The sequence below is a fragment of the Doryrhamphus excisus genome, chromosome 13, assembly GCF_030265055.1.
Source record: "Doryrhamphus excisus isolate RoL2022-K1 chromosome 13, RoL_Dexc_1.0, whole genome shotgun sequence".
Classification (NCBI taxonomy): domain Eukaryota; kingdom Metazoa; phylum Chordata; class Actinopteri; order Syngnathiformes; family Syngnathidae; genus Doryrhamphus; species Doryrhamphus excisus.
The window spans coordinates 7,903,842-7,921,705 of record NC_080478.1 but is presented as its reverse complement, the minus strand read 5'-3'; the positions used below and the strand labels follow the sequence as shown (position 1 = coordinate 7,921,705).

Here is a 17,864-nt window from a genome sequence, read left to right as displayed (position 1 = left end):
AGCAATTGAGAAAGATATTTGGCCTACCCCTATGAGAAAGGAATTAGCTTTGAAGCATGAGTGAACAATTTTTGGGAAAAATATAAGCTTTTCCAAGCGAGCTATGGTGTTGAACTGTAAGCTTTGGTCAAATGAGCTTAGAAAGTGTAATTTCTGTTTGAAGAAATAAGTCAAACCAATACTGGGGTATGGGGGTGGGAATTTGACTGCATCATCAGTGGGAACAATATTCCTTCCTTCCTTCCTTCCGTCCGTCCGTCCGTCCTTCCTTCCTTCCTTCCTTCCTTCCTTCCTTCCTTCCTTCCTTCCTTCCTTCCTTCATGCACACTTCCTTCCTTCCTTCCTTCCTTCCTTCAAGCACACTTCCTTCCTTCCTTCATGCACACTTCCTTACTTCCTTCCTTCCTTCCTTCCTTCCTTCCTTCCTTCATGCACACTTCCTTCCTTCCTTCCTTCATGCACACCTCCTTCCTTCCTTCCTTCCTTCCGTCTGTCCTTCCTTCCTTTCTTCCTTTCTTCCTTCCTTCCTTCCTTCCTTCCTTACTTACTTCCTTACTTCCTTACTTCATGCACACTTCCTTCCTTCCTTCCTTCAAGCACACTTCCTTCCTTCCTTCCTTCATGCACACTTCCTTCCTTCCTTCCTTCCTTCCTTCCTTCATGCACACTTCCTTCCTTCCTTCCTTCATGCACACCTCCTTCCTTCCTTCCTTCCTTCCTTCCTTCCTTCCTTCCTTCCTTCCTTCCTTCCTTCCTTCCTTCCTTCCTTCCTTCCTTCCTTCCTTCCTTCAGGCACACTTCCTTCCCTCCTTCCTTCATGCACACTTCCTTCCTTCCTTCCTTCCTTCATGCACACTTCCTTCCTTCCTTCCTTCCTTCCTTCCTTCCTTCATGCACACTTCCTTCCTTCCTTCCTTCCTTCCTTCCTTCCTTACTTCATTCATTCATTCATTCGCCAGCCAATCACAGGGCACATATAGACAAACAACCATTCACACTCACATTCATACCTATGGACAATTTGGAGTGGCCAATTAACCTAGCATGTTTTTGGAATGTGGGAGGAAACCGGAGTACCCGGAGAAAACCCACGCATACACAGGGAGAACATGCAAACTGGCCGAGGGTGGAATTGAATCCTCGTCTCCAAGCTGTAAGGTCTGCACGCTAACCACTAGACCGCCGTAAAGCCCCAATTTACATTCAATCATTCGAAAAACAAGTTTTGCATGGTGGCTCAACTTTGTATGAAAAAGAAAAATTAACTGTTGTATTACAAAAGCAATTAAAACCAAGGAGCGTGTTTGCAGAGCAATACTGTCATTTAGTGGCATTTTATAGGTATTGCTAGAATCAGTAAGTGCTATGCATTGTATGTATAGTGCAGGATGTGCCCACTCCCATTCCAGTCAATAGTCTATTTTGAGTCTCCATAAATATACCCATATGCAGATTTGACATGACAAATCCACTTCCGCTGAACACACATGCATACATGCACACAGGTTAGAACATAAACACCCATGGAGGCGAGTTCAACACTCACCCTGCCACACATTTCATGCACGGCTGCAGTAAACACGAGAAGTACATACCGGAAGCAGGCCGACCACGATAAAAGCAAGAGCGCCAACGCAAGTGCACGCAAACGCTGCCTGTCGTCTTGAGAGGCTGCGTGTTTCTCGTATTAAAAATGAAGCAATTACAGCTTGTCAAAAGCCACACGGCCTTTGAAGTTCCAACTGAAAAGATAAAGTTAGATCATGTTTATGTGTACGGTGGGTTGGGGGGGGGGGGCACCTTGTATCCTTAGGAAACACTCATGCACCGTGTTGATAGTACGACAAGCTATGAATTGATGACGCATCATTGGGATTAATAAATGAGAGAGCCCAACTTGTACCGGAATACATTTACATACATTGATGAGATTATGGGTATGACACACACAAGCTCATTACTCGCTTCCTCTCCCGGACGTCATCAGCCAAGTCGTGATGGGGAGAAGAACAATACGCACATTTAACTGGCTGACTGATGTGATAAATCCCAGGCAGGCTAGCGACGCATGCTGCACATTATGAAAGCTGTGATTCCGATATTGTGCTTTAGGTGCTAATGTCAATTTTCCAATTTATAAGGGCTGGAGGAGTCTTAGCCGGGGGGGATAATGGTCATGTCTACCTAAAACTGGAATCACAGGGAACCCGTCATGAAAATGAAAGAGTGGCATTCATTGAAGAACTTAATTTCCATAGCCTTTCCATTATCCATTCATATGTACCAAGTATCCCAAGTACCACTTGACTCCTCACTTAACTACTCACTCCTTCATCATAGTATTACTTTGTAAAGTAATTTACAAAGGTCTCCTTACATGTCTGCTTTTTTCCCAAACAGTTTCTATTGACGCCTTTCCAAAGTGGATTCAATGGAGATATTACATATAGTTGCATTAAAAGATGTGGCTGTAGGCAAACTCCTGATGTAGTATTTTTTGATGGCACAAGATGGCAGTAGTTGGAATTGGAGTATCATAAATGGGCAGCACGCGGCAGCTTTATCGATGTCTGCTTCTGTTTTGAAATATTGGTATGATGGAGAATCACCCGTTGGTGTGTCTCACAATTGCCAGATTGTTGTTTACAATGAACTCCCGAGTGCTATTAAAGGTGCTCCCGCTGTGTTGTACAATTTACGTACAGTGGTACTTATCTTTTTTGTTATTAATTCATTGCAAGGTTTGACAAAAAACAAAATGTGCAAAAACTGAGGAAATATTCCCATACGGAACAATGTAAATCCAGTACCTCCATTAAGACACCCACAAATATGGTAATGATAATGGTTTTATTTCATTTGAACATGCATCAGATTACAATTGAATGCATCACATAATCAGTTCACAGTTTCACATGTCCAAAAGGAGTAGGAAGAAGCAAAGCTTATTAAATCCTACCCCTCCATCTGGTACTTTTACAATCAGTAACTGTTACATTTGTTCACTTCCTGCTTTCCTAATATAGTTTAAGAGTTTTTTGTTGTTGTTGTTGTTGTTGTTTTAATGAAAAAAAAATGAAAATTGAATTTTCCTTACTGACCTTTTTTGCAGTACATTTAGCGAGGAAAGATTGCTTTTATAGTTATTATAAACTTATATGGCCAGAAACATATTCAGAAAAACAATGCTAAATAATTATTGATGACAAATAGACGGAAGTGGAACATCATGTTGATGAGGACTTTCCGTATATACTGGCTTTTTTTTTTTTTGACCTGCTTTATCTACATGATGGCTTTTACAACTTTTTTTGGCCCCCCATGGCGGGTTATAAAGCAGTCACACTCAAATTAAAAATCCACAGACAGCGAGTCAGCAACGCATAGGGTGCTTTGTTTGGGCACTTGATTTCACGGAACAATACAGTACAGGGCACAAACAAGTTTTACTGTGCTTGTTAATAAATGACCATCTGGCCGCGACCAGTACCAAAACAAACACAGTATGAGCTAAAAATCTCCTAACATTGTTGAGGAAACGGATGCATGTTTGAATCCAGAGGATATGAAAGTCATATCAGTGAATCAGTGTGTGTGTGTGTGTGTGTGTGTGCATGCACTCATGTGCTCCAGTGTGTGAGGGCTTTGGTCTTTGGGTATTGATCCCCCTGCAAAACCTTTGCCTTCTCACAATCTATAACGTTCCATCCATGCCTACCAATTTTAGCCTTTTCACATATACTTAAAGCTGCAAGCCATGAGGTCTTCTTTCTCAGAGCCTCTTCGCTGCAGAGATGGTCGGTATGGTAGAAAAAGGAATTCATGGGAAAATGCAAATTAACCACACAAAGTACATGAAAATCTGCAAGCGTGTACTTTTATCTGAATAGAATTTGCATGAAAATGAAAGTGTGAGGTAGAATATAAATTAGAGCAACACACACGATTCGCTCATATGATTACAAAATAAAAGTCTCTGCGAGGATGGATCAAGATGTGATCAATCAATTCCACAATCGATACCTATCTCGACTGACATCTTTTTTTGTCCAATGCATCAATAGACACTAAAGGGGACCTATTACGCTTTTTCCACTTTTCTAACCTATAAATGTAGTTAGAATGTTGTATTCTTGTGTTAAACAATGCCAAAGTTTCAGTTTGCGCATTTGGAAGTGAGCCCTGAGAGAAGTTTGTGATGGCTCAAAACACTCGATTACAACGTTTGAATGTGCTTGCGGTAGATAAACCTGCAATGCCTTACAAATTGCTTTGATTTTTATAACTATATGTGGTTGTCTGTGCACAAAGGCTCCTATTGACACCCAGATACGTTCATTCATTCGTTCATTTTGTTCTGTTTTTTCCTCATGAGGGTCGCAGGAGCCTATCCCAGCTGTCTTCGGGCGAGAGGCGGGGTACACTGGACTGGTTGCCAGCCAACCACAGGGCACATATAGACAAACAACCATTCACACTCACATTCATACCTATGGACATGGATCACTTTTGGACTAAAAATTTAATTTGGTGGATACATTGTAGTCGCCATTTTGAGTTTTTTGATTTTGTTGCTGCAAGCAATTTCAATTATTATACACATTTTTGTTTTATTATATGTATTTTTATACACCTAAATGTACATAATGGAGCCTATCCCAGCTGTCTTTGGGCGAGAGGCAGGGCACACCCCGGACTGGTTGCCAGGTTTTATTTCATTCATTCATTCATTCATTTTCGCGGGGGTGCTGGAGCCGATCCCAGCTGTCTTCGGGCGAGAGGCGGGGTACACCCTGGACTGGTGGCCAGCCAATCACAGGGCACATATAGACAAACAACCATTCACACTCACATTCATACCTATGGACAATTTGGAGTGGCCAATTAACCTAGCATGTTTTTGGAATGTGGGAGGAAACTGGAGTACCCGGAGAAAACCCACGCATGCACAGGGAGAACATGCAAACCCCACACAGAGATGGCCGAGGGTGGAATTGAACACTGGTCTCCTAGCTGTGAGGTCTGCGCGCTAACCACTCGATCGCCGTGCCGCCCACCCAGATACGTAAAATAGCAAAAATCTAAAAATGAGCAAGAACTCGATTCAAAAGGTCACTGACATCAACCCCTCACATCCTGTCAGCTCTCACCTCCAGATGTCCCGTAAATGCCGTGTGACACTCATCTATCACTCAGCAAAAAGCCATAACCTTCTGTTTCCCAGCTTCTCGGCTTTGGGTGTGATGTGAGATTGGGGAGGGGAGTGACGTGGGGTGGGGAGGAGTTCATCTAGAGGCAGCAAGAGAGGCAAAAGGTTAAGCTGTGACAGCACATAAGCGAGATTGTGGATGTCAGGTGTACGCTTTTGAAAAGGCAGAGAAATGGCTTGTGTTTATAGTTTACAGCAGGTAATAAGGACAAAGCAGCCCTGTCAAGGACCCCCCTGAGGGTGGCTGGCTGATGGACAGGACGTGTTGTTTGTCATAAATCACAATAAAGTTAGTCTGTGTGATAAATAGCTTTCCCCGCTGCTGATGTCTGCTCTGGTGAAAGATATAATACATAAAGGCAATATAGTACAATAGAGTACTGTATGCGTTTGATGATACATCATTACTGCAGATAGTTGCACAGGCATTACCTTGCAAAAATTACTCTTTCTTCAAGAACTACACTTTTACAGTATATTTTACAGAAATTTGACTTGGATATTCGTACTTTAGTGTAGTCAGGTAACAGACTGCATAGCAGTATATTTAGGTTTCCAACAGAAATGACTCAACATAACCATTCATTCATTCATTTTCTACCGCTTATCCTCACGGGGGTGGCGGGGGTGCTGGAGCCTATCCCAGCTGTCTTCGGGTGATCGGCGGGGTACACCCTGGACTGGTCGCCAGCCAATCACAGGGCACATATAGACAAACAACCATTCACACTCACATTCATACCTATGGACAATTTGGAGTCGCCAATTGACCTAGCATGTTTTTGGAATGTGGGAGGAAACCGGAGTACCCGAAAAACCCGGGGGGAACATGCAAACTCCACACAGAGATGGCCGTGGGTGGGATTGTACTCGGGTCTTCAACACAGCCATCATTGCCCAAATAGTTGGAAACACAAGTGATGAATAAGACAAACGTAAAGCATGGTAGTAGTAGCGTGGTGGCCTGAGGCTGCATGAGTGCTGGGGAGCTGTGGTTCAAAATGTGAATTCCCAACATGTATTGTAACATTCAAAAGCAATGCATCTTGCCCCTCCCATCAGAAACTAGCAAGTATGGCATCCATCCATTTTCTATACCACTTATCCTCACTAGGGTCACGGGCATGCTGGAGCCTATCCCAGCTGTCTTCAGGCGAGAGGCAGGGTACACCCTGGACTGGTGGCCAGCCAATCACAGGGCACATATAGACAAACAATCATTCACACTCACATTCATACCTATGGACAATTTGGAATTGTTCCATATTCTTGGAATGTGTCGGCTCTCCAGATCTTCCAGATCTCCTGACTGTGGCCAACATGCTCAGGCAGACACTTGGAATGATACTTCAAATGCAGTTGATGTCATCTTGTGGCGTTAACTAACATGACATCTGGAGGTCGCCTACAGCCACCTCTCTTCATGACTGTTTTAAAGAACCCAGCGGTTACTTCCATGCAGTGCCTCATATTGTGATCCCATCACTGCTTCCAATAGCTTACGACTAACACTGTTTTGACAGTGATCTAAGCTTCTAAATAAAGTCCTACCGAATGACCTTGAGCCAGTCACTGTAGATCAGGCTTTTCCCTAGCTGCACATAGAGTAATAAAATAAGCTGAAACCAAAATGGACTTCTCATCAAAAAATAAAAATAAATAAAATAAAACAGCCAGATGACATATGCTGTAGCCGATTTGATATGAGAGATGAATCACCCGTTGTCCTTGAGTGCAATTTGCGGTTCGGTGCCACCTTTGACCTGGGCGTGCGAGCAGTGCGCATTTCTATAGGTCACAAGGGAAGCTCATAACCGTGAGTACACACAAACACAGAGAGAGAGAGTATAGAAACATGGCAACAAAGTCAGCAGAGTGTAAAATGAGAATTACACAATGGTAGTGAAGTCAGTCAGTCAGTCGGTTATATTTAGGAGTGCACTGGCAAGCAGGAACCACGTGTTCTGCAACTATTTCCCTCAGATGTCTGACATATTTTGCTTTGCATTTCAAGAAGAATAACACCTCCTCTTTGGGAACATTTCAATATAACCTGGAGTCATTGGTTGGTTCAGCAAAGGCTGTGCCGTTTTCCACATTTCCTTTGCATGCTGTTGCCTTCATAAATCACATTATTCTTCAACTCTACATTGACAAAGAACAGTTTGCCAACTACCTGATTTCTTTTCTTATTTGCTTTATTGTCACACTTAAATGTTTCAGTTATCATCAAATAAATTAAAATTAATTAACGAAACTTTTTATCATCAAGGGAGAAAAAAAAATGACACCTACTTGGCCCTGTGTGAAAAAGTGATTCCCCCCCTTTTAAAACACGACCTATCTGAGATTAATGGAGATCTTTCAGTCTGGATAAGGTTATGAAGCCATTTTTAAAGCTTTGAGACTCCAGCAAACCACAGTGAGCGCTATTACCCACAATGGTGGGTGGGTGGATGGATGGACCTTCCAAGGAAGGCCGGCCAACAAAAATGAACCCAAGAAAGCAGCAGTGATTCATCCAAGAGGTCACAAAATACCCCACAATCCAATCCAATCCAATGGATGGATGGATGGGTGGATGGATGGACAGACGGATGGATGGACTTTCTTTATTGTCATTGCACAATAACACAGCAGTGTTAAGGAGGTGATTCACACACAGCAGTCAAATTGCCAATGAAATGCCGTTGCCTGGCTCCTGTATAATAATAAATAATAAATAATAATGTGGAGAATAAATAGATGACATCAAATATGAACAAGGTACAGCGTATAATAAAAAAAATAATAATTTAAATAATTTAGAATAAATAATAATAATTTAAAGTTTTGCGTGTGTGTGGGCAGGTAGAGGCTTATTTGGCATTGAGAACTGCAGAACCAAAGAACTAATTGGATTCATATTAGTTGTTATTGTAAAAAAAATATATCGGTGGAACCATTTGGAGCAGATTAATAACAAAACCCGAGAATCTCATTGTATTAGGATAGCAGCAATACAAAAGTCACTGATTCCAGAGTCAGATTCCCACACAATTACATGACACACACCTGAGCCAACTAAGCTGTCAATCTTTATCATGCCATTCAATGTTGATTCATGCAATGATCCTGAACATATAGGCTTGCTCAGAGGGAGGCGACACACAAAAAAGGTCAAGGCAGTTTGGCCTCAATTTGCTGCTAAAAACATATTGTCATACATATTGTCACTTTTACCACAGACTGGCAAGAGGCCCAACAGTGAGCACTGAGCCGTCGCATGTGTGGATGCAATCACAGAAAGTTAGAATGCATTACCGCAGAATACATTAGCAAAGAGGACATTTGAAAGTCAGTCATATTTTTAATAAGGTGAGCCGGCGAGATGAACATCCCAGACAGACACACCCCAAAAAGCGATCATACAAGTCAATTTCAGAAGAGCAATTCCCCTTAAATTAGGATGGGTTGCAGCACATGGAGGACACAGGGAAGGGAGCCAAGCCCAAAAAGAAGTAAATGAGTTTTGTTTTTTTTTTTCATGTCACATGATTTCCCCAGGGTGAGTCTGGCATAAAAAGTATTGATAAATAAAAAGACAGCAGAGATAGGCTAAATGTTGGTGTAGTATAAGCGCTGGTGTTCTGCATCATGTTGTCCCTTGCATCATGTTGAGTAAATATCATTAGCCAGGCTGTTTATGGGCAGTCACACTTTCCTCAAGCTTCCAGGGGGGAAAAATTCTGTCCTCTGTATTTGATCCATTCCAAACAATTTAGCAAACAGCCTGCATACGCTGCATACTGAAGAAGCTGGGCTTGCAAGCCATTGCCCTCGTTACAGGATATGGCATTTTACGTGCACGTCTTTCAGTTCAAAATGTGTTAATTGATCATTAAAGTTAAGACTGTGCTGTGTTATTTCAACATATTAACATTGTATTGCAGTGGTCACTTTATTGTTATACTTGTTTGACAATTAAGACGTTCCCTACACGTGGAATACACACTGTGCATAAGGGCCCACAATCCAAGGGGGCGTATGCTTGGCAAATGTGCAAAGACAGTGCAGGGCTGCCCAAGGCAGGAGAGAAAAACAGAGACGAGTAATACGACACTATGCTCGCTGCTCAGCATAGTAATAGATTAAAATGGCAGAATTCAGCCACTCACTTGTCACTGGTGATGTATTGCTACATACAGCTGCTCCCTTTTAGCACAGAGGGTACGAGTTGGATAGATTTGCTCCCCGCTGAGATACTGGTGACCTGGTGAGCCAGTGACCTGCAGCTGGGACAAAAAATGTTGGAAAAATGTTAGCAAGTTATCAAACAAGAGAGGAATCGCCACAATGCTACTTCCAAGATAATGGTTGTCAGTGAAGCAGTCATCAAACAACTGCTGAGCAGCCAAGAAATATGATGTTGCACTCTACCAGTTAGAACCCTAACCACTTAAACCGAACCCCCTAACCCTAACCCCCTAACCTGAACCCCCTAACCTGAACCCCCTAACCTGAACCCCCTAACCCAAACCCTAACCCCCAACCCGAACCCCTTAACCTGAACCCCCTAACCCGAAACCCCTAACCCCTAACCCGAGCCCCCTAACCCTAACCCCCTAACTCAAACCCCCTAACCCTAACTCCCTAACCTGAACCCCCTAACCCCTAACTCCCGAGCCCCAACCCCCTAACCCGAACCCCCTAACCCAAGCCCCCTAATCCCCTAACCCTAACCCCGAACCCCCTAATCCTAACCCCCTAACTCAAACCCCCTAACCTGAACCCCCTAACCCCTAACTCCCGAACCCCAACCCTAACCCCCTAACCCGAACCCCCTAACCCAAGCCCCCTAACCCCCTAACCCGAACCCCCTAACCCAAGCCCCCTAACCCCCTAACCCTAACCCCTAACCCGAACCCCCTAACCCTAACCCCCTAACTCAAACCCCCTAACCCTAACCCCCTAACCTGAACCCCCTAACCCCTAACTCCCGAACCCCAACCCTAACCCCCTAACCCGAACCCCCTAACCCAAGCCCCCTAACCCCCTAACCCCCTAACCCTAACCCCTAACCCGAACCCCCTAACCCTAACCCCCTAACCCTAACCCCATTCCGAAATAATTTAGATGGGTGATCAGATACAGATACAGATCATGGTGCTTCAAACTTCAAACAGAACCTAGCTCACATTCAGTTTATTTGCGATAAAGTCAACGGGAGTGAAGCGAGACAGATTCAGTTGTTGGACGACATCGAACAAGCGACACAAACACACACACACACACACACACAATCACCTGTAGAGGATTGTGTCCATTCACATGAAAACAATAGAGCAGACAACACTCGTACACTAGTGCTGGTGGCACACACCACAAAACACACAGCATTTGATCGATATGAAGATATCCAGTATATATCCAGTATAGATATCCAGAGTATTAATTATGAATCACCTACCTGTTTGACTCTACATTGTTTTGAGGGAAGGCCCTGCTCGGAACTGTACAACACAGACCTCAAAAAGACTGCCAGCATACTTGCTGTGTGTTTCGTTGTACAGTATATACTAGTATATGTGTACAAAGAAGGATTAGGGCCCCAATTAAAATAAATCAATATGTCACATTAATGGGAAATGATGTGAGAGTAGTAGAATAAAGTCACTGCAAGAAAAAAAGTCCTGTTGTTCAAATAATTGTATAATAATAAGTGCATTTTTTTCCCCCTTAGGGAAACATTTAAATTTTCCATTCAATTGCAATAATATTCTGGAAATATATTGACAAAATGCTAATATCACCTATAGTTAATGCATGTATGCTCATGAATTTCAATTTTATTTTCATAAATGTACATATTTTTTCTAATACTACTACAACTTGATCCATTATTCCTTTTTTTCTTATATTACAACAATTCTCAGTTGTAATACTATGATTTTATTCATTCATTTTCTATGACGCTTATCCTCATTAGGTTCGCGGGGGTATGCTAACTTTGCTAACTTTGGGTGAGAGGTGGGGTACACCCTGGACTTGTGGCCAGCCAATCACAGGGCACATATAGACAAACAACCATTCACACTCACATTCATACCTATGGACAATTTGGAGTCGCTAATTAACCTAGCATGTTTTTGGAATGTGGGAGGAAACCGGAGTACCCGGAGAAAACCCAGGCATGCACGGGGAAAACGTGCCAACTCCCGATCTTCCCAGTCTCCTGACTGTGTGGCCAAAATGCTACCCACTCCACTACCGCGCGGCCAATATTGACGTTCTCCTGGAAAATTACTATAATTTTGTTTTGGTTTTTGTAACGTTATTGTTATAGTCTCACATTAAAATATAGTTCAACATTCCATATTTCTCATGATAAAATGAGACCTTTTCCCTTATATTACAACTACATTCTCATAAAATCGATACAAAACACAACTTTTTTCAGTATGACCCTAATACCCGTGCGTAATGTATGTTTTGTGCATGCGTCTGTACTTTCTCTGACAAATAATACCCCATAAGCCATGTGGCCGAGGGATGTGGGGGTCGTTTTCATGATGCATTATTTCTCAGGTGTTTTTGTCTCAAAAAATCCCTGGGTTCAATTCTCAGCGTGGTCTTTTTTGATTGATTAAACCCAGATTTTAGACAACGCTGATGTTATTCATGGTATCTGACATTTAGCTGTCACGGGGGCCAAATTACAGTAAAAGCCCCACAAGATTAAAGATCTTTGGCCTCAGTCAGAGAGTGTGACTGATTCCTACAGACTTCAACCATACATGCTGGCATAAACAAGTGTATATATAAATACATAAAAGCACACAAATACCCAACACGTGGCCTCATATGCGCCTGAATGACAGAGCACATCAGTCACACTGCGACGCTGAGCCGGGGCGGCCAAGGAGGTGGCATGACATTATTCCAACTCATTAGCATCAACCTGGAATATCGGAACATGACAAGATCTAGTCGGAAGCTTGCTGTTAATCTATTTTTACCCAGATTATACCGCCGTAAATGGAGGAAGCCGAAGAATGCCCTACGGTAACAACAACACAAAATGAAGGGCGAGACTAAACGTAATAGAGTTCTTAACAATATGGGTGTCCCGCTTGAGCAATACAGTAATTAAAAAGGTACATTTCATGCATTTGAGTCTGTTAATAATAATAATAAAAAAAATGGGAGATTAGGTCTTTAAAATACTACAAGAGAACAGGAGTGACAGGATATTCCCAGTCTGGAAGTTTGAATTATCCACTCAGCAAAAAAATACACGAAGGTGTGAAGTGCTGATGCACGACTCTTCCATCTCAATGGAGAAATTAACTTTTAAAAGCTAAGAAATGGACACTCACCATGACTTGTCTCCACACCAACACTACTTTTTATTATAGGTAAGAGTATAATAAAGATCACATTCATTCATTCAGTCATTTTCTACCGCTTTTTCCTCACGAGGGTCGCGGGGGGTGCTGGAGCCTATCCCAGCTGTCTTTGGGCGAGAGGCGGGGTACACCCTAGACTGGTCGCCAGCCAATCACAGGGCACATATAGACAAACAACCATTCACACTCACATTCATACCTATGGACAATTTGGAGTCGCCAATTAACCTAGCATGTTTTTGGAATGTGGGAGAAAACCGGAGTACCCGGAGAAAACCCACACATGCACGGGGAGAACGTGCAAACTCCACACAGAGATGGCCGAGGGTGGAATTGAACCCTGGTATAAAGATCACATGTCTATTTAATTTGTAATAGAATAGAGACATCTTTTTTTCACATGACTGTAATTGACACTTGTGGTACCCTCTATGGCAGGGTCTCAAACACGTGGCACTAGTTTGAGGCCCCCGCCTTGATATGAAAGTTTAATGTTAGTGCGGCCCGCGCAAGTTTGATATGGATGCTGTATGGTATCATGTACCCAGAAAAAATTATTACGTTTGATTAATGTTCATGTTAAAGGTTAAATAACTGTTAATAGTTATCCTCCCTATCCGTGTGGAAGGTATGCTGAGATTCACATTGGGAGTGACCAGGATGGATAGGATCAGGAAGGAGTACATCAGAGGAACATTACATGTTAGAGGCCTTGGAGATAAAGTCAGAGAGGCCAGACTGAGATGGTTGGGACATGTCCAGAGGAGAGATAGTGAATATGGCCACGCCAGGTGGGTTGGCTGGCGGGGTTGGTGGTGTGCTTTGGCAATGTCCTGGGGTTTTGCTGGGGTGTCCGATGTTTCCACTTTTCTTTTGTTGTTTTGTCTTATGTAAGTTTCTGTGATTATATGTGTGGAAAAAAAATCACATATTGAATTGGTAACTGGTATGGCGTGGAGAAGGGGTAGGATTTAATAAGCTTTGCTTCTTCCTGCTCCTTTTCAGACATGTGGAGTAATTAGGTGTTGTGTGTGTGCATGTATCTATATGCGTATATATATATATGTAAGTGTATTGTATTGTAAGTGTATATATGAGAAAGAATAATGTAACATAGTATGCATGTCTGAAATAAATTAAGAAGAAGAAGAAGAATATATTGGTAGAAGGATGCTGCGTTTAGAGGTGGGAGGCGTAGAGGAAAACCAAAGAGGAGGTTTATGGATGTAGTGAAGGAGGACATGAGGGTAGTTGGTGTGAGAGAGACAGATGCAGAAGAAAGGGTTGGATGGAGGAGATTGATTTGCTGTGGAGACCCAAAGAGAAAGAAGAAGACCGAGCGGTTTTACTGGCACTCATTTTACTTGGGTCAGCACCGGTGATCACCAGTTCTGTTTCATAACACACCTCATACATAGAGGACATTTATATTGACAGGGTAGTGACATGGTTGCTATGTTAATCAATTTTTCCATATCCCGTTTCTGAGAATTCCTGAAGACTTCATCCAAATCTGTTCATACCTTTTCAAGTTATTTTGAACACAAACGCGGGCAAAAACATAACCTTTGTGCTGCGCTTGACGGAGGTAGAAAATCTATAACAGAAAATGTGTTTTGGTGTCATGAACACTTTAAGTCTTATCACATGGCGACTTATTATGCCTTTTAAACCTGCAACAATCTATGAATAGATTTATAAAGCATTCATAAGGGTACACTTCCTGAAAAGCGGTACCAGAAGTCACTGATCATCCCGATCTCTTCCATTTGTTCTGTCTAGAAGTGCATGTATTTTTGTGTTTTGTTTTTTTTTTTTTTTTGCTTGACCTAGACAGCGAGGAGAGAGAAAGACAATGTGTCTGCACACACTCTCCTCCACATCCTCTCATGCTGTCTCCTGCATCCACATCTCCTCCTTCCTGCCTCTCATCCTCGCCTTGTTATTCAGCCCGCTCTCTTCTCCTCCTCCTCCTCCATTCTGATGTCACGATGGAACCGTGAAGCGCGCGACTGCAACTTGTGCATGTCCAAAAAAGAGGTGCGAGAATAAAAACAAAAGCGGGGTCACATGCTCGATGAGGAGTTGAAGGAGAAGAAGAAAAAGAAGAAAAGGAGGAGGAGGGGGGTGTTGGAAAAACACGCTCACGGGTTGCCGCTGCTGGTTCTTCCACTGTGAGTGCCTTCACCCTGAGCCGAGCAACAGCATGGATCTCTCCTTCATGGCCGCGCAGGTGAGCGTTGTTTTTAGAACATCAGAACTTTCTCATTTCAGGAGCATTTCGGCTTTTGAAACAAGCCAGCATCCTATTACTGAATATCCTCTAACTTCATTGACTGAATAACTTCAACCAGTTTACCATAATGATGACTGCCCAAATGGTAACATATGTATCTGGGATAGGGGGATGAAAAGCTTCAGGTTTGATTCCCACAAACAGCTGAAGTGCCCTCAAGCAAGGCACCCGCTCACTAAGTAGCTATGATTTGGTGTTTTGAGGTTAATTTAATTTAGTGGTACATTTCAATTCAGCTGCAATTAAATGTGTTGCCTGTGTATCTTTTGTGGGAATGTTGCACTCGGAATTGATTTTAGTCTGCAGCATGGCTCTCATGTGGGCACGCAGTGCAAATGTCATAATTTGCTTCAATCGGGATCTGCTGCTTCTTTTATTTGACAGTATCCCCCTTGCACACGGTCTGTGAAAGCAACCTTTTTTCCCTGTTTCGAAAATGGGGACAATGAAGTTAAACTTGCACTTTTCTCAACAGTCAGATGCGAGCCGACTTCGATTACATCCACACAATATCTCGGCTGAGACTTTTTGCATCCACAAGCAATAAGAATATACCTGTTTACATGGTAATGAACACGCTCCGAATATTGTTGTACTGGAACCTTAAGCCAAAATGCTTGACTAAAACCATTATTTGTATACATGTTATTAACAATGGATAAAGATGACGAAAGAAATGATTATCCTGTTCATACCAACCAAAAAAAACGCAGAGTTGAATGATGGTTCGCAGTCAGGACTGATGGTCAAGGAGGTCACCATAGCTTTGTCAAGCTATGCTGCATGACGGAGAAGGTAATGGCAATATTCATGGCCATGGTACAATAAAAACTTGCAAGTACTTTCAACTTGCATGGTAGGTACCTCTCAGATGATTGAAGTAGTTTCCATCTATGCTTTACTTGATCAGTTGTACAGACCAAACTAGCTTTTTTTTAAGGTTTTTCCAGCTTTAGGGCTATTTATCATTACAGAAATGTACACATTTACCGGTTCCAGTCAATGACATGCCAGACCCAAACAAATCCCACAATCTTTGGCAGTCTGAGCAATGAGCAGTTTTTCATTGGACCACCTTCAGCTTTCATTACAGTGGTATTGTTTTCCACAAGTTTGACCTTGTCTTGCTCTTTTATTAATGACGGGAAATTTGGACCACTGCGCAAAGATCATGTTTCGCCGCTGTCCTTCCACTTTTTTTTCACGCGTTGCACAGTTCTACAACCAATTGCTTGAGCTGAAACAAATCAAAATTTTTCTTGTTTAACAAATGAGAAGCTCCTCACTTTATTGAGGCTTAATTGCTTAGTTATATGCATGGATATGCATCCAAGATTTGTATGACCTAATATTCAGGTTGATGTGGCATATGCCAAGAGGTCTGAATCGAGTTTTTAGTAACCAGAAAACAACTTTGGAATTGGCTATTATTTACATGTATCAATGTGTTTACATGTATCAGAAGTGTTTTGAATATTAAACATACTCTAGTGAATACAGGAATATTGAGTTCATGTTGTGCTGCTGTGTGAAAGTGCACATTGTGGGGTTTTGCATAACGGGCACGAGCGGATTAGTGCTGAATATTGCCGAATGGCACTTTACAATTTGCTGTTGAATACTGTTTTTTACCCCCCCCCCCACCTTTTTTTTTTTTTACCCTTTTTGTTTTTTGCCAGCATCAATTTCAATGAGTTTCCTCGTCTAACAGCAGAATCCATTTTTATTGGCCAATTCTGCAATTCCGTCAACGCAGAAATTTTAGGGCCCTAAATTTGTGGCAGTAGCCTCTTTCATACTGTAAATCCTAGCTTTTTCCTTGTGTTGCTTGTCTGTACGTATAAACAGCACAGACACGGAATGATAGAAATGAAGTTATCAATTAACCAGAACAGGACATTGTCATGCAGTTGCATTCTGTGTGAAATGCAAAAATGGACAAAGTCTTCAGTGAAAATGTTTGATTTGCTTCATTTGGCGGCTTTCTGCTTTCTCATTTGTGAGAATAGCCCTTTTCACACAGCCTGTTAATGCTGGTATTTTTCTGCCCTTTTTCCAACAGAAAGAGGGTAATTAAGTAATCTCAGCAACTTTACGCATTTAAAAGGTATTGTCAGTGTTCTGGGCTGCACAGCGGTCGAGTGGTTAGCGCGCAGACCAGGGTTCAATCCCACCCTCGGCCATCTCTGTGTGGAGTTTACATGTTCTCCCCGTGCATGCGTGGGTTTTCTCCAGGTACTCCGGTTTCCTCCCACATTCCAAAAACATGCTAGGTTAATTAGCGACTACAAATTGTCCATAGGTATGAATGTGAGTGTGAATGGTTGTTTGTCTATATGTGCCCTGTGATTGGCTGGCCACCGGTCCAGGGTGTACCCCGCCTCTCGCCCGAAGACAGCTGGGATAGGCTCCAGCACCTCCGTGACCCTCGTGAGGATAAGAATGAATGAATGAATAAATGTCAGTGTTCTAACAGAGGTGGGACGCCTCCTGTGTAAAAAGGTTTTCTGAAATGTCAGAATTGGGGTGTTGGCTTTAACATCAGACACTTCTGTTGTATTGAAAGCAAATACTGCCATCTGAGGTCGTGTCACTGTGTGAAAAGGCACACAGCTGGGTTCTGTGTAAAAAGCACAAGCGGATAAATGGTGAATCTTTTATTAGGACCCAATTTTGCTGTGTCTTTGTCTAAAAGAGGCTGATATCCCTACAAGCAATTGTGAAAGTGAAAACAAGCTGTGAAACAATGATTCCCAATTGTTTCAATAAGGGGAACTCCACCCGCTCCTAAATAGAAATGCATTGAAGCATGCACTCCTTTTCCTCTCTCGGTTTAAAATGACGTGAGTGATAGTGTTCTACAACTGAACCAATGTGACGTGCGACTGCTGTGATTCTCTAATTGTGTAAACTTTCCGTGAGTGAAATATCAAAAGAAGTAAATTATTCATCTCACGCAGGCAAAAAAAAA

General features: G+C 42.4%; 2 protein-coding genes across 3 annotated transcripts in view; one reads left to right on the top strand and one right to left on the bottom strand.

The window, feature by feature from the left end:
* Positions 1-17,864, bottom strand: part of LOC131140011 (uncharacterized) — a 181,455-nt gene that overhangs the window by 81,740 nt on the left and 81,851 nt on the right. Inside the window, exons 1-2 of one of the 2 annotated variants that reach the window (XM_058090044.1) lie at positions 13,298-13,424; positions 9,367-9,483 (exon numbers count right to left, since the gene is read on the bottom strand). The gene's annotated coding sequence lies outside the window, so the exon portion shown is untranslated. Of the gene's footprint in view, positions 1-9,366; positions 9,484-13,297; positions 13,425-17,864 lie in introns of those variants that run through there. The other variant, XM_058090045.1, reaches the window with a different exon arrangement.
* The window catches only part of LOC131140012 (uncharacterized protein C14orf132), a 54,153-nt gene continuing 50,775 nt past the window's right edge, over positions 14,487-17,864 (top strand). Inside the window, exon 1 of the mRNA XM_058090046.1 lies at positions 14,487-14,830. Within this exon, the coding sequence (XP_057946029.1) occupies positions 14,804-14,830 (27 nt within the window). The 5' untranslated portion in view covers positions 14,487-14,803. The remainder of the gene's footprint in view (positions 14,831-17,864) is intronic.